The 26,263-nt window shown below is 39.2% G+C and overlaps 1 protein-coding gene across 1 annotated transcript in view; it reads right to left on the reverse strand.

Annotated features, from left to right (window-relative positions):
* The window catches only part of WDPCP (WD repeat containing planar cell polarity effector), a 211,201-nt gene that overhangs the window by 100,120 nt on the left and 84,818 nt on the right, over nucleotides 1-26,263 (reverse strand). Inside the window, exons 10-12 of the mRNA XM_060784552.2 lie at nucleotides 19,701-20,310; nucleotides 16,824-17,012; nucleotides 10,318-10,441 (exon numbers count right to left, since the gene is read on the reverse strand). Coding sequence (XP_060640535.2) covers nucleotides 10,318-10,441; nucleotides 16,824-17,012; nucleotides 19,701-20,310 — 923 coding nt within the window. The remainder of the gene's footprint in view (nucleotides 1-10,317; nucleotides 10,442-16,823; nucleotides 17,013-19,700; nucleotides 20,311-26,263) is intronic.

Here is a 26,263-nt window from a genome sequence, read left to right on the forward strand (position 1 = left end):
GAAGAACAGAAGAAAAGGATATACTTATGGCGCCTACTGACGAAGACTCATTTGAAGGGTTTTCTGGAGACGAAGGGTCGATGAGTGAGGGGGAGGAAGGAGGTACAGTGGATGGGAATAGAGGTATGAAGAGGGTTACTTGGGAGCAGGAATCGGATGAAGAGCGTGAGAGGAAGAGAATTCGGGGTATACTTACTGCTCCCACAGATGATGAACCATTTATGGGTTTCTCTGGAAGTGATGGGTCTGGGAGTGATCAGGATGGGGAGGACGCATTGGACTGGACTAAGGTTAAAGAGGTACAAGATGTATGTGCAGAGCCAACGTCTAGTGACACGTTCATGGGTTTCTCTGGTAATGAGGATTGGCAAACAGGTAACACATCTGAGTCTTGGGGGGGGGGGGGATCTAAGCCTTGACAGAAGATGGTGTAATTGGAGGGATGGAAACAGGAGTTCATCCATGAGGAGACAAGGACAGCTGTAAGAAATGATGATGGGGCGGAGGTCAGCTCATCTTCTGATGATGATGTGTAAGATAAAAGTAGGCTCTGAAATGGGAAATCTTTGCAGAAGGCAAAGTGTTGGTTATGTTCGTGTATCGTGTGGATTTGTCACTGCCTGTTTTCCTGTTGGGCTTTGGGTCCGGGTTCTGCAGCCTGGAGTTCCTGTTCCTGTGTGTTTTGACTTGGATTGACTTCTCGTGAGTGCGAATTTCTCCCTTCCTGAATCTTGGACTGAATTAACGGCGACGCTGCTTGATGGACTTGGTAACAACGCTTCTTTGGACTGCTCCTACGATGACTTCTGGACTTCGGCTGGCTTCGGTTTCTCTTTCAGTGGTTTCTGCTTACTGTTAACTGTTTGTGTGCAGCGCTGTTTGTTTGCTGCTAAGTACTGCGCTTTAATCTGGATTTTTTCTTTGGTTAATCCGGATTATATTTCCTTTGGCTTTTTGAACCAAGTTTGGTTAGTTTTTTGAGTTTTGGCCAGAAACACTGAAGGTTAAGTGTTTCTGAGCTTCTGTTTTTGTTGCAATAAACTTTACTTTGGAACTTTTACTGTGTGTGGCTCTTTAAGGCGACTGTGTCTCGACATCTTGTATTTAGGCAATATCTTCCTTGGTCCCCTAAGGATTATTGTCAAATCTTGAACGTGCCATTTTATTGCCATACCCACACATTTTGTATTTCCATGGCTATTCACACACACAGTCTGCCTATAAAGATCTGTTCCGAGGCACTTCACTCCATAGATCTGAGGAAGTAAACTTAAATATGTTTAAGTTTAATTCTACCAACTCCGGCCCCTTCTACACAACTGTATAAAATCCAGATTATCTGCTTTGAAGCAGTGGTGCAATGGGTTAAACCGGTGGTTCCCAGCTTTGCTTTTTTTTTTTTTTACCAGGGACCACTCTACAACATTAGTACCAATCAGTTTTTGGTCAACTTTAGATTCAGTTTGCTTATTTGGGGTGCTAATTCAGAAAATCGCATTGGATAGACCACAACAGCTCTAGTTTCTGATACAGAACATATGCCATCCAGTAGTCGCCATCTGCTCACCCACAGGAAACCATCTATATAAATAAAAATGTAATGTTCGTTTGTGGGACTAACATAACTCAAAAACTACTGGGCGAATTGACACCAAATTTGGCCACAAGACACCTACTAATCCAAGGAGTGACCAGCACTCAAAAAATGACAACTGTCATTTGAGAGTTGTAGTTGCTGGGATTTATAGTTCATCTACAATCAAAGAGCATTCAGAACTCCACCAATGATGATGATAATGGTGATGATGATAATAATAATAATATAATAAAACGTTATTTATATTCCGCTCTATCTCCCCCAAAGGGCGGATGGAATTGAACCAAACTTGGCAAACAGAATTCCCATGACCAACAGAAAATACTAGAAGGGTTTGGTGGGCACTGACCTTGAGTTTGGATGTTGTAGTACACCTACATCCAGAGAGCACTGTGGACTCAAACAATGATGGCTCGAGACCAAACTTGGCACGAATATTCCATATGCCCAACTGGGAACACAGATGGAGTTTGGGGGAAATAGGCCTTGACATTTGGGAGTTGTAGTTACTGGGATTTATAGTTCACCTACAATCAAAGAGCATTCTGAACCTCACAAGCGATAGAACTGGGGCAAACTTCCCACACAGAACCCCCATGTCCAACAGAAAATACTTAAGGACATCCAGTCCAACTCCTTTCTCCAGGGCAACAAAACATAATCAAATACTGTTTACCCTCAAGCAAAAAGAAATTACATATATTAGAAACCAACACTTTCGCATTACTTTATTTTCCAGATCACCAGACTGGGCCTCAGCAACGCGTGGCAGGGGACGGCTAGTATCTAATAAGCCTTGGCAGTATAAGAATGTTTCGTGAGACCAGTTGCTCTTGTTGCAACGGTGTAGTAACAGTTCTTGTGGACCATTGGTGGCCCATGGACACAGGTTGGGAACCACAGTTAAGGGTTCAACACTGAACTGCTGACTTGAAGGTTGGCAGTTCAAATCTGTGGCATGGGGTGAGCTCCCACTCTTACCCTTAGCTCTTGTGAATTTCTGTAAGGTTCTGAGATTCTTAATGTAAGAAACTGGATGGATACACGGCATTGCAATTTTAATTGAATGATTCTAAGAACAATGCGGTGGCTGCTGAAACATATCCCACAATTCTTTTTATTAGTTTTCTTTCCCACACTCTTTATCATTCTTATTCTCCTCAAAGAATATATGTTGTTGCCATAGTAATATCTTGCAGGGATGTTGCTAAAATAGCTTTCCTTTGGGTTCGTCAAAGCTGCAAATACCCCCACCACACACCACTCGTCCCTGCTTCTTCTTTTCCCCAATCTCTCACTGTTTTAGCAACTTCTCAACAGTCTACCTTTATCTTTAAATACAGGCACACTCCAGCATACTGTTCCAAAGTACTCTGGGCTGAAAACAGATGTTAATTAAAAATGCTGATAAGAGCTGATGACACCTGTTGTTTCACACTTATTTTGCTCAACCTTGTCTGTTAAATCCCAGCTTTTATTACATTAATTCTCTTCAGCTTTTCTTCTGTTTCAGCTTTAGCCCTCTCACTCCGGTGAGCATGTAAACTTATAGTATGTCTTGAAAGCTACATTTTATTGAGCAAACATATCAGCATGTCTACACACCAAAGACAGCACTATAGCAGAAGCAACTGTAGTTAAGGGTGAGTTGTTATTTCTGCTATAAATCCCCGCAGTGTATATGCGATATCCCAGCAAGGTGCAGAAAACATTTTCTAGCAGGAGTTACAGGATTGATACACTTTCCCTCTCTTCACACACCTCATCTTTGCTTTTAAAAAATGTGGGTATAACTATATCATGCCAGAAAAACTTCACTTACACACAGTACTTTCATAGGTTATACTGTATTATGTTTTCCTCTTGTGATAACCCCACCTCCACCACCATTAAGAAGGGCAGGAATCTGAGTAACTTAATTTAACCCAAATCTTGAAATCTGATTTTAATTCCAGGCTCAAGCCTGGAATATAAGTATCAAGTAATATTTGTGGAATAATAATAATAATAATAATAATACTTTATTTGTACCCCGCTACCATCTCCCCAAGGGACTTGGTGCGGCTTACATGAGGCCAAGCCCAAAATACATCAAACAAAACATCAATAACACAACATTAATAAAACAGTCAATAAAATACAAATCATATAAATCACATAAACAAAAAACAATAATGAATAGTGACATATAAACAGTTTTTAAAAATGGCCGGGCCATAGATTAAAATTGAAAATATGCTGACGTGAACAAGGTAACATATAACTGGGATAGGAATTTTCAAGAGAAATGAGGGAACGAAGTCCATCCAAAGTCAGTGTTAAAGTGCTTTTTGAGGGCATATTGCTGAGAGTTTTCCTTATTCTGGGAAGGCACAATGGAACAACCATGTTTTAAGGCTCCTCCTAAAGACTGCCAATGTTGGGGTATGTCTAACATCCCTGGGAAATGAGTTCCAGAGTCGAGGGGCCACCACCGAGAAGGCCCTCTCCCTCGTCCACACCAATCGTGCCTGCGAAGGCGGTGGGAGTGTGAGCAGGGCCTCTTCAGATGATTGAAGAAATTGTGTGAGTTCGTACACAGAAATGTGGTCCCACAGGTAGGCAGGTCCCAAACCGTTCAGGGCTTTGTAGGTAAGAACTTGCACCTTGAATTGGGACCGGAAAATGAACGGCAGCCAGTGGAGCTCCTTAAACATAACTCAAAAACCACTGGGATTAACATAACTCAAAAACCACTGTGCGAATTGACACCAAATTTGGAAACAATACACCTATCAGGCCAACAAGTGACCATCACTCACAAAAACACTGAAAAACACAGAAGGGACTTTAAAAGCCCAAAAGCAAAAAGACGCTACAGTACATGCACAAAAACGACTCCTCTGGCAAACAAAACACACAAAAGCCTATCCACACTGTCTTCTGGATTACAGCTCCCAGCATCCCCTAGACCAGGCCCTTTAGGAGAGGAAGAGGATGCAAATGTACTGCTTCCAAACTGCAAGCTTTCTCCTCCTTGGATTTATTTGAGAGCATCCCAACCCCTGCATATTTCCAATTTCCTACTCCTGGACTGCAACTCCTAGCAATCCTCCAAATAGTTAGATTAAGTAGAGATAGTTAGGTAGATAGATTGATCAGGAGGACTGCTGGAAGTTGCAGTCCAAGAATAGGTAGAGAAGGAAGAAAGGGGAGAAAATGGAAGGGAAAGAAAATGTGGGGGATGGAAGGGAAGAAGAAGAGAAGGAAGGAAGGAGAAAAAGAAAGAAAGAAAAAAGGGAAGGAAAGTGGGAGGGAAGGAAGGAGAGAAAGAAAGAAAGAAAGAAAGAAAGAAAGAAGAGAAAAACAGAGGGAAAGTTGGCCACAGCAACGCGTATAATAAATACGTAGCTCTTATATATGTCCATAAGATGGAAGGAGCAACAAGGGATCAGCTATTTTTGACCTGATACTAAACCCAACAGGGACTTGAAGTGACTGGCTTGACCTTGAAGGAGATGGGGGTGGCAACAGCTGACAGGGAGCTCTGGTGTCGGCTGAACAAATAAGCAACAAAACTAACCAACAGTGATAAGTTGATAAATGGTGTTGAGGTGGTGAGTTCCTTAGGCACGTTCTAGAGTTTGTTATGTTGCACAAAGGAAACGTCAAGCATAGTCAGACACACATTCAGGATTTTAATAAAGCTGACTTCAATCAACTTATGGAAAAACTGAGTGTGATTCCATGGTCAAGAATACTAAAAGAGAAAGGAGTTCATGATCGATGGGAGTTTCTGAAAAGCAAGATATTGGAGGCACAATTTCAAACAGTTCCAATTAGAAAGAAAAATAAGATATTTAACAAAATCAGAATGCATGTTGGAGCCTCCAGTGGCGCAATAGGTTAAACTTTTGTACCAGCAGGAGTGTCAGTGGTTCAAATCCAGAGAGAGCGGGTTGAGCTCCCTCTGTCAGCTCCAGCTCCTCAGGAAGGGACATGAGAGAAGCCTCCCACAAGAATGGTAAAACATCAAACATCTAGGCATCCCCTGGGCAACGTCCCAGCAGACAGCCAATTCTCTCACACCAGATGCCACTTGCAGTTTATCAAGTTGCTCCGGACACCAAAACAAACAAACAAACAAAAAACCAACCCCCTGCCCCCCAAAAAAGAATGGATGTCTAAGGAACAATGACAATCGCCTTTGAGAATTCCAGGAAAACAAGAAAAGAAGGGAAATGTTGTCCCCATCTTCAAAGAAGGAGAATAAAGAGGACAAAAACAATGGCACCCAGTAGGCCTGATCTCAATACCAGGAAAGATTCTACACGGATCATTAAACAGACACTCTGTAAGCAGTTAAAATGGAATGACATACTCACAAAAAGTCAACATGGGTTTCTCAAAGAGAATTCATGCTAGATTAATCTTATCTCTCCCTTTTTTTTACAATTTGGTCGATGAAGGGAATGTTGTGGATATAGTATATCTTGATTTCAGTAAGGCCTTTGAAAAAGTTTCTCATGAGATTCTCACAAAGAAGCTAGGAATATGTGAGCGAGACAATACTTTTGTTAGGTTGACTCAAAGGGAATTAGTTAACTCAAAGGGTGCCTACCACTGGCGCCTATTCATCCTTGAGAAAAATGACCAGTGGGATGCCACTGACTTGGATGATGGAATAGAAGGCATATCAAATTTGCAAATGACTTCAAACTGGGAGGGATAGTTAATTCACTCCTGAAAATTCACTCCAGAAAGAGTTATCATGAGGAAAGGGGGTCTCCACTGAAGCTTTATCACCAAATCCTTGTTTCCACAACAAGCCACCTTTTTAAAAAATCCGATTATCACAGAGAGGGAAATCTTCTGAACAGGGGCACAGAGAGCAAAATAAACACCACAGGGATGTTAACCCTTTCCTATGCTATCCAAGGCATACATGAATGCATACAGGGCTGGAGCTATCCTTAAAATATGTCCCTGTTTCAACTTACAAACAAAATCAACTTAAGAACAAACCTACAGAATCCATCTGGTTCATCACTTGAGGACTATAGTATATAGCTTTAAAATATCTATACCAATTGACAACAAATCTTCAAGTTTTCAGACTGCAGTCTTCACCTGTCCCACCTAGATTTGACAATGTTGGAAACTGTCCTGTCCTACATGTATTTTCCCACTATTACTACAACACTCAAACCACTACAGCACAACAACACTCTAGTACAGTGGTTCTCAACCTGTAGGTCCCCAGATGTTTTGGCCTTCAGCTCCCAAAAATCCTAACAGCTGGTAAACTGGTTGGGATTTCTGGGAGTTGTAAACAACACACCTGGGGACCCACATGTTGAGAACCATTGCTCTAGTACTTAGCTACAGGTGTTAACCTTGTAGCAGCTGGGAACTAGATCCTAAATTTCAGTTACTACAATGTAACTGCTGTTCCTTTGTGATACAAACATTTATATCAGCATACTGTCTCAAGATTTTCAAAATTGGAAATAACATGATTTGTCTGCTTTTCTTTCCACATGTTTAATTCAAATTTATGTGCACAGAAACTTAAATCAAAGTTGAGTGAAATTAAAATTTGCAGTAGAACCGGCTTAAGAAAAACATTAGTGTTGTTATGGAATGAAAGATGATCTAACATTTCACTAGGTGAAATAATATTTTGGACTGGCAAATTTAAATCTAAGCTGGGCCAACTCCATCTCTTGTGTTCTAAAGCAGAGCAATAACTCTATTTGGGGTGCTTCTCTCATGTAGTGTCTCAATCATAACCACTGAAATTCACATCCTCAAATCTATATAAATAAAAATGTAATGTTCGTTTGTGGGATTAACATAACTCAAAAACCAATGGACGAATTGGTTTACACAATACACCTATCAGGCCAACGAGTGACCATCACTCATAAAAACACTGAAAAACACTGAAAACACAGAAAAATACAGCGCATATGCAAAACCACATATATATACGCAGACACACATACACACACACACACATATACACACAAAACACATATACACAGACTGGGCCACAGCAACACATGGCAGGGGACAGCTAGTATACTATAAATGCATTTTGATGAAGTTTACAAGCCAGAATGAAACGTGAAATATATTCAACAAAGGATGCCTGATAACAGTTTTCAGAATACTCACTTAAATAATTATCTGTGATCCCTTACACCAGAAATAATTCAACTATCTTTTAGGGTTTAAGGGCATTATTTAGAAACTCAATTCTTACTATATGCATAATAATATTTAATACAAAAATTGTCATATTCTAGGATTCTTGTCTGATAACAAAGGCAGAATTCAACCAAAAGAAACTCAAGATGTGCCAAAACCAGTTTACTTAAATGACTTAAAACACTGAGTCTTTCTTTTCAGGGGTTGACTACAGAATGGAAATAAAGCACGCAGCTGAGGTAATACAAAACAAAGTCCCAGGATATAAAGGCACAATCTGTAGTCAGGGTTCCAAAATCAAGTCAGGAAAGTAGAGTAAACTAATGTTCAAAGGTACTAACCAATATTCAAGTCCATTACTCAAGACATGAAGTCAGTTCAGAGTCCAAATACAAGGTTTCAAGGTTCAGCAGAGTACAAGACGGGATCACAGGAATAAGGTACCAAGAACCAACCCAGAGATAACAACTAAGACACAGGTCCCAGAGCTCAACATTACTGTTCCCAAAGAACAATATCTTGCAGGCATCTTTTTATGCAGAGATTCTTAGCTGCAGTTCATATCAGCTGGCCTTCATCAATAATCTTTGCAGCCTGTGAACATTACAGGCTGCAGGAAAGGAAGGTCAACTTGTCCTCTTCCAAACAGAAAAGTGAAAAGAGACACAGGATTATATTTGGTTAAGTCCTCAAATTTTCCTGATATTTTTCCTCCAAAAATAACCAAACAATTCCACAAGAACACAAAACATGAAAGAATAACCACTAGAAAATGATTAAAAAAACAAAGAACAAACAGAATTTATATAAACAATTGAGTGAAAAAGTGCTATTGTTAAACACTGCTAACAGATTCCAATCTCAGAAATCAATGTAGACATGAAAATAACTACACATTTAAGACTGATTCAAGAAAAAAATAATCTGTTAACTTTTAAGATGGAAATTGACATGAAACAGGTAAATTTTCCAGTATTAGAGAATCACAATATATGTTTTAAGATGTAGACAAACTAAGATTTTCTGACACGAGACACATAATGCTAGAAATTGGGGATGCGTCATTTTTAGGAACGTACTCTTTCCCTGTTTTGTGGCTTGGGGACAAGAAGAGAGAGAAAAGTATGGAGAAAATGCTGAATACGAGTCTGAAGTAGGTATAAAAAAGGAAACTGTTTTTTAAGTTGTTAGAAAATTGCTCTGGTTGTGTTAATATTTTTTTGAAGTCTGAACCAGGAACTTTCTCCTCTTCTACCATAATGATGATGATGATGATGATGATGATGACAACAACAACTTTATTTATACCCCGCCACCATCTCCCCAAGGGACTCGGAGTGGCTTACATGAGGCCAAGCCCAACAACACATAAATAAAAACAACAAACAATAAGCAAAATAAACAATACAATTAATATAACTCACACAAAGAAGTAGATTGTATTGAAAAAAATATTTTAAAATTAAAAGCAAAGCAAAAGGTCTTATGTTCCCAAAGCAGATACATGCTGCCTGGAGCAGCACAGAACAAGAGCAAAACACACAGTATAGTATTTTTTTTTAGTTTTATGAGACTTTAAAAGTCATAACTGAAAATTACAGACTGTCTACATTAAACAATTATATAACCTGTAATTATGAATTACAATTTTGGAAAATATGTAAAAGTAAATAAACGTATTATATTCTGTATCTTGTTCCACATAATTCTGGCAACTGAATCTATGCTGGGTTTTTTAAAATGTAGTGATATTTTGTTATCATAATTTTGATTATTATTATTATTATCTTTATTTATACCCCGCAAAATTTCCCGAAGGACTCAATGAGGCTCACAAAGGCCAAGGCCGCCAACAACAACCAAATACAAATATCACAGTAAAACTCATAAGCAAATAATAAACATCAAGCAAAACAATAAAACACTAAAAACAATGACATCATGACGCATTTAAAACCTAAGGCCGGGCCAAATGTGATGGACAGAATTTAAAAGTGCTGAACTTGACAGGAGGTATGTAGAGGTTTTTGGAGGTAGGTGCAATGTGCAGACAATCCTAAAACTTATTATTATCAGTGACGTTTTCACAAACCTAAGACATTTTTATTTCCTTGTTATTTTTGCATATATTTTTGAAACTTGCTTTCTCTATAGCACATATGCGATTTCTATTTGAATAGGCAAGGGAGAGCAATAAGACTGGACCCAATGAAGTATTGTTACGTAATTAATTTTGGTAACCAGAACAAATCTACATTTTAAAAACAGTGTAAGAAACTACTATGGAATCAGTCAAGTCTCCACAGAACTGAAAAGTAAAGAGACACTAAAGAACAAGTTGCTGACAGAATAACACCTTGTAAATAAGTGTATGGAAAAAAAGATTTGACAAAACAAACAAGAATGACAATAAAGGCATATTTTTCCAGGGTGGTCTCTTATGAAGATGCATTAACCACATTAAAAGTGTAAGGTTATGGAAATGTGTAACTAATGTGGAGTTAATGAAAGGCAGGGCTGTCATTCACCTGAGCAGATGGTGGAAGAACCTCCTTGCGTATCTGCTGATCTGGTCCCTGTATTCCAGCACCGTTGTCTCGGCCAGAGGCCTTCTTGGCACGTAGAAGGTCCCGAGGGTGGCCTCAAGCTGTGCTGTGGAGTTCAAACACAACAGCCGTGGAACAAGGAGATCAGCTTCACTCAAGAAATTGCTCATGTTTGCAGTCAGGCAGGTTTTTCAAGCGCAGACAAAATATGAACTTATTGCCGGGCAGATGAAATAAAAATGTGACAGCTACTATAAAAACAAATCAGTGTATAAGCAATCATTCGAGGTAGGGCTGATGATGAGGCGGAGCAGCAACAACAAAAAGCTGTCAGAAGCTTAGAAAAACCCTTGGATTTCTAATTACTTGCAAGTAGCAACAACTCATCAACATGATAAAATTTGAAAATAAAAAAATTAACCCCTAGTTTACATTTTGGGCTGCTTCTTGATTGTTAGAAAGAATTCAAAAAGTCACAAATTCTCCACTGTGCCATAGGTTGATGGGTGAGGAGCTTTTTCTTGTGATGGCCCCTCGGGGAATGGAAGATGCCTTAACACGCACTTCACCACACCTTCAGAATTATGCAGGCACAATACCGGGTGGCTTGTGTTGTTACCAGATGAACATTGTCGTGATATGTAATTGCTACTTTCCAAAGAATGTCTGTTTTAAGTACTTCCTAACCGACAGTAATTTCTCCTCAAGCATTTAATAAATATAATGTCTGATATGCATTTTGTTCTGGGCAGAAATATTTTAAGATTTCATACAGAAGCCTGGAGTTTTCTATTGACAGCTGCAGGGCATGGAAGACAGAACTCTAAAAGCAGAACGGGCTCTTCCTGCTTTTGGGTAAAAATACATGTTTTGAACTACAAATCTTGCCGGGATTCATAAAAGACTGTAAATCCCAGATCATACATATTTGCATCCATAGTGTCATTTTGGGATATTTCTACACTGGACTCCCGTTCCCGTTCCCCTACCCCACGCCAGTAATAATAAAATGTTTCATTTGTTCATTCCTAATGGTTTTAAGAGTTTTAACTGTTTATTTTTCAAACTGTTAATAGTTAATTCTATTTTAACATTAATATATGTTACAATTTAAATTTTTGCAATGGGTTTACTGTAATTTGCTTTGAATCTCCTTTTTGGTAGAAAAAGTGGGATATAAATAATAGTAACAACAACAACAACAACAACAACAACAACAACAACAACTCTGGCACAGACTCTGGCACAAGCCAGTCAAGGTAGTCCCAGTGCCTAAAGATCTTGGCCTGCACTTAAATACAATTGGCGCTAACAAGATTACCATTTGCCAGCTGCAGAAGGCCACCTTACTGGGATCTGCACGCATTATTCGCCAATACATCACACAGTCCTAGATACTTGGGAAGTGACCGACGCGTGATCCAATACAACAGCCAGCAGAGTGATCTTGTCTGCTGTGGACTCATCTTGTTGTGTTTCAAATAATAATAATAATGTCAGAGTTTTATATCGTTTAGGTCATTTCTTAAGTGAAAAAATGGGTAAGTGATTGTAAGAATCATGTCCAATCATTGTATGGCCAGCAACAATCAAGTCACCTGTGGGAGTTGAAGTACTACTAATAGAGACTAAGTACATTGTGTTACTCGAGGCTGGAAATAGGTTGGAGAAAGGTTGAAGATTGGAGAGAGAGTTTGGAGCTCAAGGCTGGAGTTGCTGAAGGTATATTATCGTTACAACGTCTGAAGAGCAAGACTGTGGCGTCTTATCTGGAGATAAGGACTTTGTGTTTACAAGCCATCGTGTGGAAGCAGCTGAATATTCTAAGGGCACTGCTTTATTTGTAAATACCGTCATATAAATATTTCTTTGCTAAAAGACAGTTTGTTTTTGTTGGGTTTTTCCTCCTTGGATGAAGGGCGCAACTTCCGAAGAAGGGGTTGAATGTTTGGAACCCCAGTTTGATAGCTGCGACAAATAATAATAATAATAATAATAATAATAATAATAATAATAATAATAATAATGATGATGATCTGGACCAAACCTGGCACGGATACTCAATGTGCTCAAATGTGAGCACTGGTGGAGTTTGGGAGGAAATAGAACTTGACATTTGGGAGTTGTAGTTGCTGGGATTTATAGTTGACCTACAATCAAAGAGCATTCTGAACCCCACAAACGACAGAAATGGGGCAAACTTCCCACACAGAACCCCCATGACCAACAGAAAATACTGTTCAATGTATTGTCGAAGGCTTTCATGGCTGGGATCACTGGGTTGTTGTAGGTTTTTCCGGGCTATATGGCCATGTTCTGGAGGCAATTTTTCTCCTGACGTTTCGCCTGCATCTATGGCAAGCATCCTCAGAGGCAGTGAGGTCTGACCTCACTACCTCTGAGGATGCTTGCCATAGATGCAGGCGAAATGTCAGGAGAAAAAATGCCTCCAGAACATGGCCATATAGCCCGGAAAAACCTACAACAACCCAGAAAATACTGTGTTTTCTTATGGTCTTTGGTAACCCCTCTGACATCTCCTCGCGACCCCCCCAGGGGTCCCAACCCCCAGGTTGAGAAACGCTGGTCTAAGATATCCTAAGCTAAGCCATACAAATGACATTCAAATGCAAAGGAAATAGAACAGATAAAATTCCCTTTCTTCCTTTAAGTGCAAATACAATTTGATTTGAGAAAGACATGTTTCTTTTAAGATGGGCAATTTCAATTTTAGGTAATCAAAGTTTTGTTAAGTGCTTTAAAGGAGGGGACATAAATCTCTCCATTTTGCTACTATGAATGTTTGTTTGAACTATGTATTTCTGCATTTAGTGATAATTATCCCTTAGTTCCAAACAAAGCAAGACTATTTAATGCAGGCCAGAAGGCGCTAATAGTTGAGTGGTATGAGTACAAGCAACATGTTAGTAAATTGGGTTTTGAAATATCTTAAATCTAAACAGTGAGATAAGCTGATCTTCCAAGGTGTTTTCTTTCAAAACATTAAATCAATTTTGATTAAAATGTAATGCAACATGTTGTAGCAAAAAAAACAAAGCCACACTCTCTTGCTGTTGCTGTTTTCCTTACAGCCCATTTTGCACCTCTGAAATGTCCCAGCCTACATAGAATACAAGTACTAGCACAGTTATAGATTCATTAGATATCTCAGCTTGATGTTGACGGCAGAAATGAAGATCTCCAAGATAACCGTCACATCATTCCAAATGAAAGGGCTCTGCGAAAGAAAACAAATTACCATGACAGATTTGTTAGACCTTTTTAGAATAAATCCCGGATGGCAAAAAAAGCAGTTGTTTATTACAAAGCAACATTAGCCAGGTTGCATGGAGGGAGAAGCGGAGAAGATAACTATATGTAATGCGCATATTCTAAATTGAAGTTTCACAAAATGCCTCCCTTTTTTCTTTTCATTTTTCTACTGTGCATTTTCAGAAGTTTTCTAAGAGGAGATTTTGACCTTGTCTATTGCTCCAGTAAAGGTTATGGTAATCCACCTTGTCTCTCACACAGTAGTGCAGGGATTGCCTGCCTCGGCCTGATGGCCCAGGAGCAGGCTTGGGAAGCAAGCAATTTCTGTAAGATCGGCTGTTCCCCACATCCTCTCGCACACTGCCTACGTCCCACAAAACGAAGAGCTTGGTGCTCAGCTGCACCTGCATGCTGAGACATGGCATGAAGCTTTCCTGCTTAATCTAAATCCTGGGAATAGCTCAGTTCTCTCACACACAGCTATTCACTGGAGAGTGATCCCAACAGGGTCCAGCCGAGATGAGCCTGAGCCTTGAATTGATCTGTTAATCTAAGGAGGTTTTAGACGTCAATGTAGGCTACAGGAGATAACAGTAAGATGGGGAAACAGACTTTGAGGGCATTCACCAAGAAATATGTGAAGTTGATGCATTTCATTGTCACTTGCCTCTGGAAAACAAAAACACACTAACTAAATAAAAGGGACAGCCTTAATGGGTTTTTTGATCCACTAACATGATAATAAATGCTGTTCTGTTTCTTTCTCAATTATGCTTACAGAAATTAAGAAATTCTCCGTGGTGGCCCCCTGACTCTGGAACTCTCTCCCCAAGGACATCAGACAAGCCACAACATTGGCAATCTTTAGGAAGAGCTTGAAGACGTGGTTGTTCAAGTGTGCCTTCCCAGAATAGGAAACTCCAAGCATCATGTCCCAAATGCATTTTACTAGAGATTTAAGATTGTCTGCACACCGCACCTATCTCCAACTATCTCTGTCATGTCCAGCATTTTTAATTTTTTTAATCATTACATTTGGCCCGGCCTTAGTTTTAAATGTGTCGTGGTGTTATTGTCTAATGTTTATTGGTATTGTTTTAATGTTTATTGTTTGTTTTATGAGTTTTATTTATTGTTGTATTTGTTCTACTGTTGTTTGATTGATGTGTTGGGCCTCGGTCTCTTGTAAGCCACACCGAGTCCTTCGGGAGATGTTAGCGGGGTATAAATAAAGGATTATTATTATTATTATTATTATTATTATTATTATTATATTAATATTGCTAAACAGAAATAAGTTTAACTACTATTCCTGTTGAACTGATAGCTTAGTGTCTACCTTCCGTAATTCTTATGAGCTAGGATAGGGGTCCTCAAACTAAGGCCCGGGGGCTGGATATAGCCCTCCAAGGTCATTTACCCAGCCCTCACTCAGAGTCAACCTAAGTCTGAAACAACTTGAAAGCACACAACAACAACAACAACATAGAATCATATAGTTGGAAGAGACCTCATGGACCATCCAGTCCAACCTCCTGCCAAGAAGCAGGAATATTGCATTCAAAGCACCCTTGACAAATGGCCATTCCAGCCTCTGTTTAAAAGCTTCCAAAGAAGGAGCCTTCACCACACTCCGGGGCAGAGAGTTCCACTGCTGAACGGCTCTCACAGTCAGGAAGTTCCTCCTCATGTTCAGTCCTATCTCATCAGCCAAAAGCAGGCTCACAGTTCCCATTGAAATACTAATAAGTTTAGATTTGTTAAAATTGTTCTTCATTTTAATTATTGTATTGTTTTTAAGTGTTTTTTGCATTACAAATAAGATATGTGCAGTGTGCATAGGAATTCATTAATTTTTTTTTCAAATTATAATCCGGCCCTCCCTGGCCCTCTGTTTAAAAAGTTTGAGGACCCCTGAGCTAGGACAAAAAAGAAACCCTTGTGTAAGTACTGATTGAGTTGTGAGGTATTTCGGATTTCTTTGAGAATCCCAATATATTAAAGGTTAGGATCAGAACAAGAGGATTTAATATAACTTCTTTTTTTCTGACCCCTGTGAGCAGCCCCACAAACGGAACCAACCTACTGAAAATAGGATGCATTTTTACTTCACCGAAAAAATGGCATAGGACTTATTTTACCCCACTACTAACAGGGACTTTTTTTTTAGTTTCGTGAGAAAGCAATTGAGATTCACACACATTTTTTGTCCTGTCTGTTTTTGATTTGTAAAAACTTTATATTGCAGCTGTCTGAAATGTGATGGAATTGTTTACAACTTTTCAGGCAACAATGCAAATGAATGTCTACACTGAAAGTTTAAAATGTGTGGGGACTCTGCAACAAAATGTCTCTACAAACTAAAAAGTTCTGTCCTTATTCATGATGGTTAACAGTATCTGCACTGATTTATTTTTATATCCATCCTATCTCCTTGTACAGGATCTAAGGTGTTCTACAAGCAGTTAAAAATAGGGTACAGCTAAATATAGGGTTGTGGTGGCGCAGTGGGGTTAAACCACGAAGGTGCAGAACCTGCTGACTGGAAGGCTGGCGGTTTGAATCCGGGGAGGAGGTGATCTCCCGCTGTTAGCCCCAGGTTCTGCCAACCTAGCACTTCGAAAACATGCAAATGTGAGTAGATCAATAGGTACTGCTTCGGTGGGAAAGTAACAGCACTGCATGCAGTCATGCCAGCCACATGACCTTGGAGGTGTCTTTGGACAATGGTGGCTCTTCGGCTTAGAAATTGAGATGAGCACCATGACCCAGATTTGGATATGACTAGATTTAATGTCAAAGGAAAATCTTTTCCTTTACTTACCGCTAAAAATATTTGTACTGGAGGTAAACATAATTAAATAACAGTTTGATTAACAACACAAAGTGAAAACAATATAAAACACAATTAAAATATACCATAACTCCAATGAAAGCTTTATCTACCACATAAATTATAAATCAAAGGTTTGCTAGACAGAAGTAAAGGGGGGAAGGGGTCAACTAAACCTCCTGTAGGAAGGAAATCCATAATTTGAGTTTAACCAGTGAAACATCACCTGTTGAAAAATCCCTATTTGTATGCTACTTTTTGACTTTAGTCGAAAGTTAAACATAAAATAAACATAATTTTAAATATAAAGCTATCTGTTCAAAGTAAATGCCATTAGTTTAATTAATTTAAAATTAGAAATGTGAGAGACAGCACAACCAACCTTCTCTTTCGCCAGTCAGCTTTTGCCTCAGGAGGTAGTTTACTATGGCACTTAGGCTCACAAAGCATTGTTCACCCATTGTGTTCCAGTTCATGCCACTCAGTATATTAATTGCCTCATGAATTTCATCTTGATGAATATACTCCTGGATCATTGCCATAAGGCCAAAATGACCTCTAGGGATGACACCTGTCCCAGGAGAAAAACAAAACCATAGAAATCATCACCTCCTTCCAACAAAGGTAAATGTTCAATGTCCTTTTTACATATATAAAATCAAATAAAGATCCACATTGAACTGCACAATATGGCAGTATGGATTCAGATAACACAGTTCAAAGCAGATATTGTGGATTATCTGCCTTGATATTCTGGATTATAGTCAAAGCAATGGTATTCCCCATAGTCACCTACGGATGTGAGAGCTGGACCATAGGGAAGGCTGAGCGAAGGAAGAGAGATGCTTTTGAACTGTGGGGTTGGAGGAAAGTGCTGAGAGTGCCTTGGACCGCCAGAAGATCCAATCACTCCATACTTCAGGAAATAAAGCCCGACTGCTCATTGAAGGGAAGAATAGTAGAGGCCAAGATGAAGTACTTTGGCCACATCATGAGAAGAAAGGAAAGCTTAGAGAAAACAATGATGTTGAGGAAAAAGGAAGGAAAAAGGAAGAGGGGCCGACCAAAGGCAAGATGAATGGATGGTATCCTTGAAGTGACTGGATTGACCTTGGAGGAGCTGGGGGTGGTGACGACTGACAGGGAGCTCTGGCGTAGACTGGTCCATGAAGTCACGAAGAGTCAGAAACTGAACGAATGAACAACAACATGGCTATGTGGCTGGTGGGGACGAGGGACAGGGCCTTCTCAATGGTGACCCCCCCCCCCCACCTGTGGAATTCGTTCCCCAGCGAAATTAGATTGGCGTCCTCCCTCCTTTCTTTCAGAAGGAAACTGAAGACGTGGTTGTGGAACCAGGCTTTTGGTTAATGGATATAATGGCACTTGAATAGTGAATTGGACCAGATGGTTGTTATAATAGAAATGCTTTTATGATTGGATAACAAATGTTGTTTTAATGCATTATATTGTAGGATTTTATTTTCCCAGAATAAGGAAACTCCCAGCAAGATGTCCTTAAATGCACTTTAATAATGACTTTAGATTGTCTGCACATTTCTTCCCTCTCCAAAACCTTTATCCCAATTACATGTTACCTGTCTATGCCCAGCATTATTTTTTAATATTTTAATTATTACATTTGGCCCAGCCATAGGTTTTTAAATGCGTTGTGTTGTTATTGTTTTTTGCTTATTTTGCTTACGAGTTATGTATTGTTTTTGTATTATTGCTGTTATTGTTTATTGTTGTGTTGTGGGCTCGGCCTCATGTAAGCCGCACCGAGTCCCTCGGGAGATGGTAGCAGGGTACAAATAAAATTATTATTATTATTATTATTATTATTATTTTGCTTTTATAATTGTAATTATTGTGGCATCGAATCATTGCCATTGTTAGCTGCTCTAAGTCCCCCTGTGGGGGTGGGAAGAGCAGGGTAGAAATGCTGTAAATAAATAAATAAATAAATAATATGTGGAAGGACCCTGAGATGGCACTAACCCCCTTCTCAGTGTAGACGTATATATGTGACTCCATATCACCTCTTACAATACAGCAATATGTTTCAAAGTAGAAGAGGGGGAAATAGGTAAAACACCAGCTCTAATTGGGTAACCAGTGAGCTCACTGAATTAAACTAAATATAGCCTACAAATACATTCTTTTAGATTTTTAAAATATTTATATAAAATATATTATATTTTATATTCCAATTTACCCAATGAATTAAGTGGAGCTGAGATAAGCAGCTCTCAAGCACTGAACCAATTTAATGGAAATCTAGACAACAAAACCTTAAAAAACAATAACTTTCAGCCATGGAGGTCACCATCTTCCCATTTGGGTGCTTGACTTCTCTTGGGGGTGCATTTCCAAGTGACCTACTTCGGTAAGAGAGGTGACAGCCAACTCATTGCCTAATTGATTTAGAAACAGTGCCCTGGGAGACAGTCCAATTAAGTTTAGAAGCTTGCAATTAGCAGAAAGGCCACTAAATCCCTCTAGTGAGAGTCTGTTTGTTTCAGCAAGAACACAAATGTGCTAGAGATAGGAAAGGGAAAGCCACGCTTTCTGGAAAGCTGCAGTGAGTAGAAGTCGCAAGGGAGCACTAAAGAAAAGCAAGAGAGATGTAGGAAGAGTGCCTTCTGTTTGACAGGTAACTGGGTAATTTAGAGCCATTTAAAAATAGACATGCAAGAACACATCAAAGAATGGCTTTAATTAGCATTCCATGTAGATGTCTACAACTGTTAAAACACACTACTGGACAAGATGGAACTCATTTGCTTCACAGTAATGATTACTGACAACCCCCCCCCCCTCCCCAATTTAAGACATTATCTGAGTAACAAGTGACTAAATGTTCAAATATGCTTGGGTGTTAAGCATATTGCTAATTTGAAATTAGAGTGTGCTTATCTCCAAGTTGTTAATACTAACTAATTTGAGCATTTTACAAAAATTACAATTCCATAATTTTATCTGCTAATAGAAATTTTGCTAATGATTAAATAGTTCATCTATAGAATACATAGCTCATATTTAGTCCAACTGACATTTAGTTCAACACTATTGACAATGCTTTTAGTTTTTTAATTTCTAGGTTGTATTTTTTTTGTTTACTAATTTCATCAGTATAAAAAAGCAGAGAACATTTTCTGTTAATACAACAAAAGTTACAATCAGAGCAGCTAGTTACAGAAGAGAAATACTTCTGCCATGTGAAATACTTCTGCCATGAACAAATGCATCAACTTACCAGTTTTAAAATGAAGTACTCCAATGGGTCCTTTGTGAAATCTCAGTAATAGAAGATTGTGTATATCAGTACCACCCATGGTCTCATATGAAACTTGAGAGGCAGCCCACTGAATCTGGGAAAGACTACTTGATACATTAAAATGTTCACTAAATTGTAGAGTTGATTTGGGGGAGAAGTCTTCAGCTAAAAGCTGCAATTTAATTGGAGACAGTGCTATGTCAAACATCTGTAGCTCCCCTTGTGAACTGCCAACCAAGACTACAGCTCCATTGGGGTGGCAACACATGAAAGTGGGCAGTACTTCTGCTTGTACCAAGAGGGTTAATTGACGATAGTCCTCATACAGAACAATGGAAGAATCTTCACATCCCAGAACAAGTTTGTCTTCTGTAATGTTCCTGCAACAGCTGATAGCCTTTGAAACTAGTGGTATTTTAGTGACCGCCACACACTGAACTTTATCCCGAACACATTCATAAATGCAGCTGTCTGCCATAGGTTCTTGATCTGCACTTAAAGAGTGTTCTACGGTACGAATCTGGTGAGGGTGAGATGAACTAAAGGTGACGTCAAGCGGATCCCCAGATGTGCGTATATAACTGAGAATCTGAAAAAAAACCAAGTTTTATAAATTACTAGCTCTGATTTTAAGTGGGTCAAAATAATATACTATAACAACAACAACAACCCCCCCCCCCCATTGGGTGCCGCCTTGTCGTTGGCGGGAGGCTTAACTGCTTCTATGATGTTGAGAGCTATGCTGGCGGTAGCATAAACTACCAACCATTTCAACCAAGCCAGAGTGATCTCAACTGAGAAGTAGAACTAAATGAACCCAACCCATTTTAATATGGTGAAACAAACTCTTAAGAAGTCTATACTGGCTCAGTCGTCGACAACTGGGCTACAGGAACCAGGACCCACTGCTGGGCAACCAGGGCATGGGCCTGTAGGGCAACTGGAAGCAAAACAACTACAGAAACAGCAGAAATTTTCAATGCCACAAAACAAATAAAAGTATGGATTGTCGATGTTACAATCCCAGGTGACAGCAGGATTGAAGAGAAGCAACTGGAAAAGATGACATGATATGAGGATTTAAAGATTGAACTACAAAGACTGTGGCACAAACCAGTAAAGGTGGTCCCAGTGGTGATCGGCACACTGGATGCAGTGCCTAAACACCTTGGCCTGCACTTAAACACAATCGGCACTGACAAGATTACCATCTGCCAGCTGCAGAAGGCCACCTTACTGGGATCTGCACACATTATTCGCCGATACATCACACAGTCCTAGACACTTGGGAAGCGCCCGATGTGTGATCCAATACAACAGCCAGCAGAGTGTCTGCTGTGGACTCATCTTGTGGTGTTTCAAATAATAATAATAATAATAATAATAATAACAACAACAATAAACTTGGGGTAGCTTACATGAGGCCACGCCCATCAATACAACAACAACAACAACAACAACAATAATAATGTATTTCTAACCTGCCCTCTCTCCCCGAAGGGACACATAGCGGCTCCCAAGTACAAAGGCAAATATTCAATGCCATATACAATCATAAAAACAAAGACAAATATTCAATGCCATATGCATAAAAACACAGCACAATAAAATACAATACAATAATACTAATACATTTTGTAAAATGTATTCCTTTGTTTATCTACAAAGGAATAACAAAATAATTGAAAGAAATAAGACGTGTTGTTGCCTTCCAGACCTTTGTAACATTTGATTTACACCGGACTTATGCTATATTTTTAACTGCTGAACACGGTTGCCTCATAAATTTTAATGTAATAAAAATGTTATCATTACCAATTCAAAAAGTCATCAAGTTAGCAGTGAACGGTCATTACCAATTCAAGAAGTCATCAATTCAAAAACTTTCCTCCTAGAGTTTTAGATATATCAAATGCATTATCTGCTTTAGAAAGAACCAAAGTACACACTATAGCCAACAAAGGGAAATGTATTCACTCGATAGTCACTGTCATGGAATTAGAAAGCATCTCCTTCTTATTGTAGTCCACTGTGCATGAAAACAAATGCTCAGAAGGAGTAGGACTGGGGTCCTCAAACTTTTTAAGCTGAGGACCAGTTTATGGTCCCTCAGATTGTTGTTGCTGTTATTGTTGTTGTATGCCTTCAAGTTGTTTCAGGCTTAGGGTGATCCTAAGTCTCAAGTTTATGGAGGGCCTTAGTTTGGGGACTCCTAGTGTAGGAGGTACTCTGGAATTAATTTTTGTATGGTGCAGAAGTGAGAGGAGCCCTCTTGTCCTTTTCTGAATGTAGCATTTGTTGGATTTTCTTGGTGAGTCTATACATTGTTTGTATATTGTGTTTCCTCATCAGCTTCCCTATGCGGCCAGTGGTTTCCTTGATGTACAGCAAGATGGGCAGCGATGGGCAGCGTGAGCCTGCCAAGCGAGGAGCAGCACCGTGCAGCCTACACTCGCGTAAAGCACCTCGCAAGGTACTTTATGCTAGAGTAGGCAACGCGGAGCAGCCACCCTTGGCTGGCTCACGCTGCCCATCGGGCCTGACCGATAGCGTGAGCCAGCCAAGGGAGGGGCACTGTGTGTGTGTGTGGGGGGGGCGCTCCTGTGTGTGTGTGGGGGGGGCATAGTTTGAGGACCCCTGGTATAGACTCATATAATCTAGTTCAAAGTAGATAATGTAGATTATATCGCAATGTAGAAGGGGCTTCAGAGGAAGGCAAAGGTAATCCCCTTCTGAACAAATCTTGCCAAAGAAAACCCTTATTACAGTATGTTTTTTTTCCATACACCATTTCAATGACAAAAGGCACAAAGCAGGAGCAACAAATCAGCCATGTTATAAAACAAAGCTCAACGTCAGGAGAAAATGCCTCTAGAACATGGCCATATAGCCCGAAAAAACCTACAACAACCCAAAGCTCATCTTGCTATACATTTATTTTAAAATATTTGTATTTTCTGCTCATATCAGGCAAACATTTCAAAATAAAACATACACAACCTTCATTGTTCTTTATGTTGTTCTGAAGGGGGGAAAAGAGGACTAAGAACTTCTCGAACTATTTTACAGACAAGCCCAATTTTTTATCTATTTACTCCCTCCTGTTTTAAATGGAGATAGCTATTTAGAATTTGTTTTCCCTCTTTGTGTGAAACTCAAGTAGAGCAATTGCAACATTTTTTAAAGTTCTATTCTTCAATTCTACTGTATTTGTGCGTGATATAAGAGCTCACAAATAACACTTTGTGTATATGAGCAATCTACCACCCAGTCTGAATTGCGAGGTGTCCATCGTGCATCCTTTAAATCTTCATTCTCTTTCAGTTTATAAACAGCAGCAAATGATTAGCAGAGGAAGCTGCTATAAGGGAGAAGCCTGTATTTTAAGTCACTGAATGCAGCACACATCTTTTCTTTTTCATGCCCATCTTGTAGCCAGAATATAAATATGGTTAAATAGAAATGAAACAATTGAGAAACTAGCAGTATGCAAAGAAGTGGTAGATAGTGATATCAAAAAACATGCAGTCTAATTTAATTAATTTTCAAAATGAATGGTGATACGATAGAAATATTGTACATTTTAACTTTAGTAGCCTAATCTAGCTCATCAAGAAAAAGAGGTGCACTGACTATTTATTCTACTCCAAGAGGAAAGAGGTATAGAAAAAGAAAAGGAATCATTAGAAGCTTAACTAATCTTGTTAATAAAGCATTTCTTTGCTTATAGGTGCTCTTTTATCATATTGTTTGGTATCAAACTACTAACCCTGACTCTTATTTCAATGGGTCACAATTTAAGGCACATAAATAATTGCATAATTATGCAGGAGAGTACAGAGAAAAGGATAAATAAAGCCTACATACAGAAGTAAGTACCTTTTGAACAGTAGATTTTAAGCAGAAAATTGGCTTACCAGGAAGATTAAAAAGGACAATAAAGGCACTATAAAAATAAGTGTACTGTGACTGAATTGTCTGTCTTTAAGATGAGAAAACTGTTTGATTTACTTTCTAGGTGTTAAAAAAAACACTTGTTTAATTTCGCACCATGAAACTGCAATGAACAAACAAATTAGAAATGCTGAGTGAGAATTTCAAGACACGGGAGCTGTTATATCCACTTTTGAAGAAATGTGCATTTGTTTTCCCATCATGGATTTAAGACTCAAGGCACTACCTGCAAGTTTTCTTCATTTGTTTACAAATTGCATTTCTAATTTCTTTGTTATTATCATCTTCATTATTATCATTTCATTTCCATTTTATCTGCCAGCACCATCGACATAGCAGGAACATGGCAGCAATGGAAGTAAAATGTGTTGTCGAAGAATTTCATGGCTGGAATCACTGGGTTGCTGTGAGTTTTTCAGGCTGTATGGCCATGTTCCAGTAGCTTCCCTATGCGGTCAGTGGTTCCCTTAATGTTTATTTATTTATTTATTTATTTGCAGTATTTATATACCGCTTTTCTCACCCCGAGGGGGACCCAAAGCAGTTTACACATAGATAATGGCAAAAATTCAATGCCTTACAACTACAATAGTAAAATCACAGTATAAACATAAAACATATTAAAAACAGTACATCGTCAAATATCAAAACAGTTATTAAAACCATAAAACAATCTCATCAGTCGAGTCGAATGTATGGTAAGAACACTTTTTCTCTAGGTGGATATTTGTCCACAGTAGTGTTGTTGATGTGGTTCAGGAACTTGTTTAGATCTTCTTTTGGAGCCACGGAGAAGAAGAACTAAACAAGTTCCTAGACCACATCAACAACATCCACCCAAACATCCAATTTATCATGGGGGAAAAAGAAGGAAAACTATAATTTCTAGATGTCCTAGTCATCTGCAAACCAAATTTACAATTGGGCCACATAATATGCAAACTGATAGATACTTACATAAAAACTCCAACCATCACCCAGCTAAAAGAAGAAGTACAATTAAAGCCCAGACAGATCGTGCAAACAGGATCTGCGAACACCACTCCAAGGTGAACTGAACCTCCTAAACTTGGCTCTACAGGCCAATGGATACTCCCCTACAGACATCAGAAGAGCTTCAAGACTAAGAACAAGCCATGAGAGTAAAAGAGAAAGATCCTTCTAAAGCAGGCATGGGCAAACTTTGACCCTTCAGGTGTTTTGGACTTCAACTCCCACAATTCCTAAAATCCTACTGGCCGTTTTATAACAAACAAAATACCTGATGTATGTAAATCATAAACCAAATGATAATTAAAAACATATCATAAAACCAGAATTGAAAACAATATAAAAGTAATAGTGCTCATTCCCAAACTATCCCACATTCTTACAATTTAGACTAAACCCATGGGCAGCACATTATTTATTATTATTATTATTATTATTATTATTGACACAAAAGCACAGTATGTCACAGCAAATGAGATCTATATGCTGGATTTCGTATCACAAAATCACAAGTCGAACACTTCCCAAGCATCTAGGACTGTGTGATGTATTTTCTAATTATGCGCACAGATCCAAGTAAGGCGGCCTTTTGCAGTTGACAGATCGTGATTTTGTCGATGTTTATTGCTTTCAAATGCTGGCTGAGATCTTTTGACACGGCACCCAGTGCACCAATGACCACTGGGACCACCTGTATTGGTTTATGCCAGAGCCTTTGCAGTTCGATTTTGAGGTTGTGTATGGTGTATTATTATTATTGTTGTTATTATTATTATCTACATTTCTATACCGCCATTCTCAGTCTGAAAGGATAAAAATACTGGCAGCAAGTGAATTTATAGGAGTGGAGGCAAAACCTTCCTCCTCAAAGACTTGAAAAATGGCTGGCATTCACACTTTAGCCCAAGATATGTTCAATGCAGTGGTTACACAACTGCTCTGCCATTTTAAGAACTTGTACAATACCATTGACTTTTGGACTTTGCTTCCTATACGTTTTCCATTTGTGTTGAATCTTTCAGATCACAAACTCATAGTTGGAAGAGACTACATGGACCGTATAGTCCAGGCATCCTCAAATGGCAGCCCTCCAGCTGTTTTGACCTCCAGCTCTCAGAATTACTGACCATGGAACAAGCTGGCTAGGGCTTCTGGGAGTTGGAGGCCCAAACAGTTGGAGGGCCACAGTTTGAGGATGCCTGATCTAGTCCAATCCCCTGCCATGCAAGAAATGCACAATCAAAGCACCCCCAACAGATGGCAAAGGAAGGATCTTCCCCCACACTTTGATGCAGACAGTTCCATTGTTGAACAGCTTTTACAGTCAGGAAGTTCTTCCCAATGTTCAGGTGGAATCTCCTTCCTGTAATTTGAACCCACGGCTTTGAGTCCTAGTCTCCAAGGCAGCAGAAAACAAGCCTGCTCCCTCTTCCTTATGACAGCCTTTCAAATATTTAAACATGGCTGTTATGTCTCCTCTCAACTTTCTCTTCTGCAGGCTAAACATACCCTTCTCTTTAAGCCACTCCTCACAGGGATTCATGGTCTCCAGATTTTTGATCCTTTTAGTCGCCCTCCTCTGGACACCTTCCTGCTTC

This window comes from Anolis sagrei, chromosome 1 (genome assembly GCF_037176765.1).
Source record: "Anolis sagrei isolate rAnoSag1 chromosome 1, rAnoSag1.mat, whole genome shotgun sequence".
Classification (NCBI taxonomy): domain Eukaryota; kingdom Metazoa; phylum Chordata; class Lepidosauria; order Squamata; family Dactyloidae; genus Anolis; species Anolis sagrei.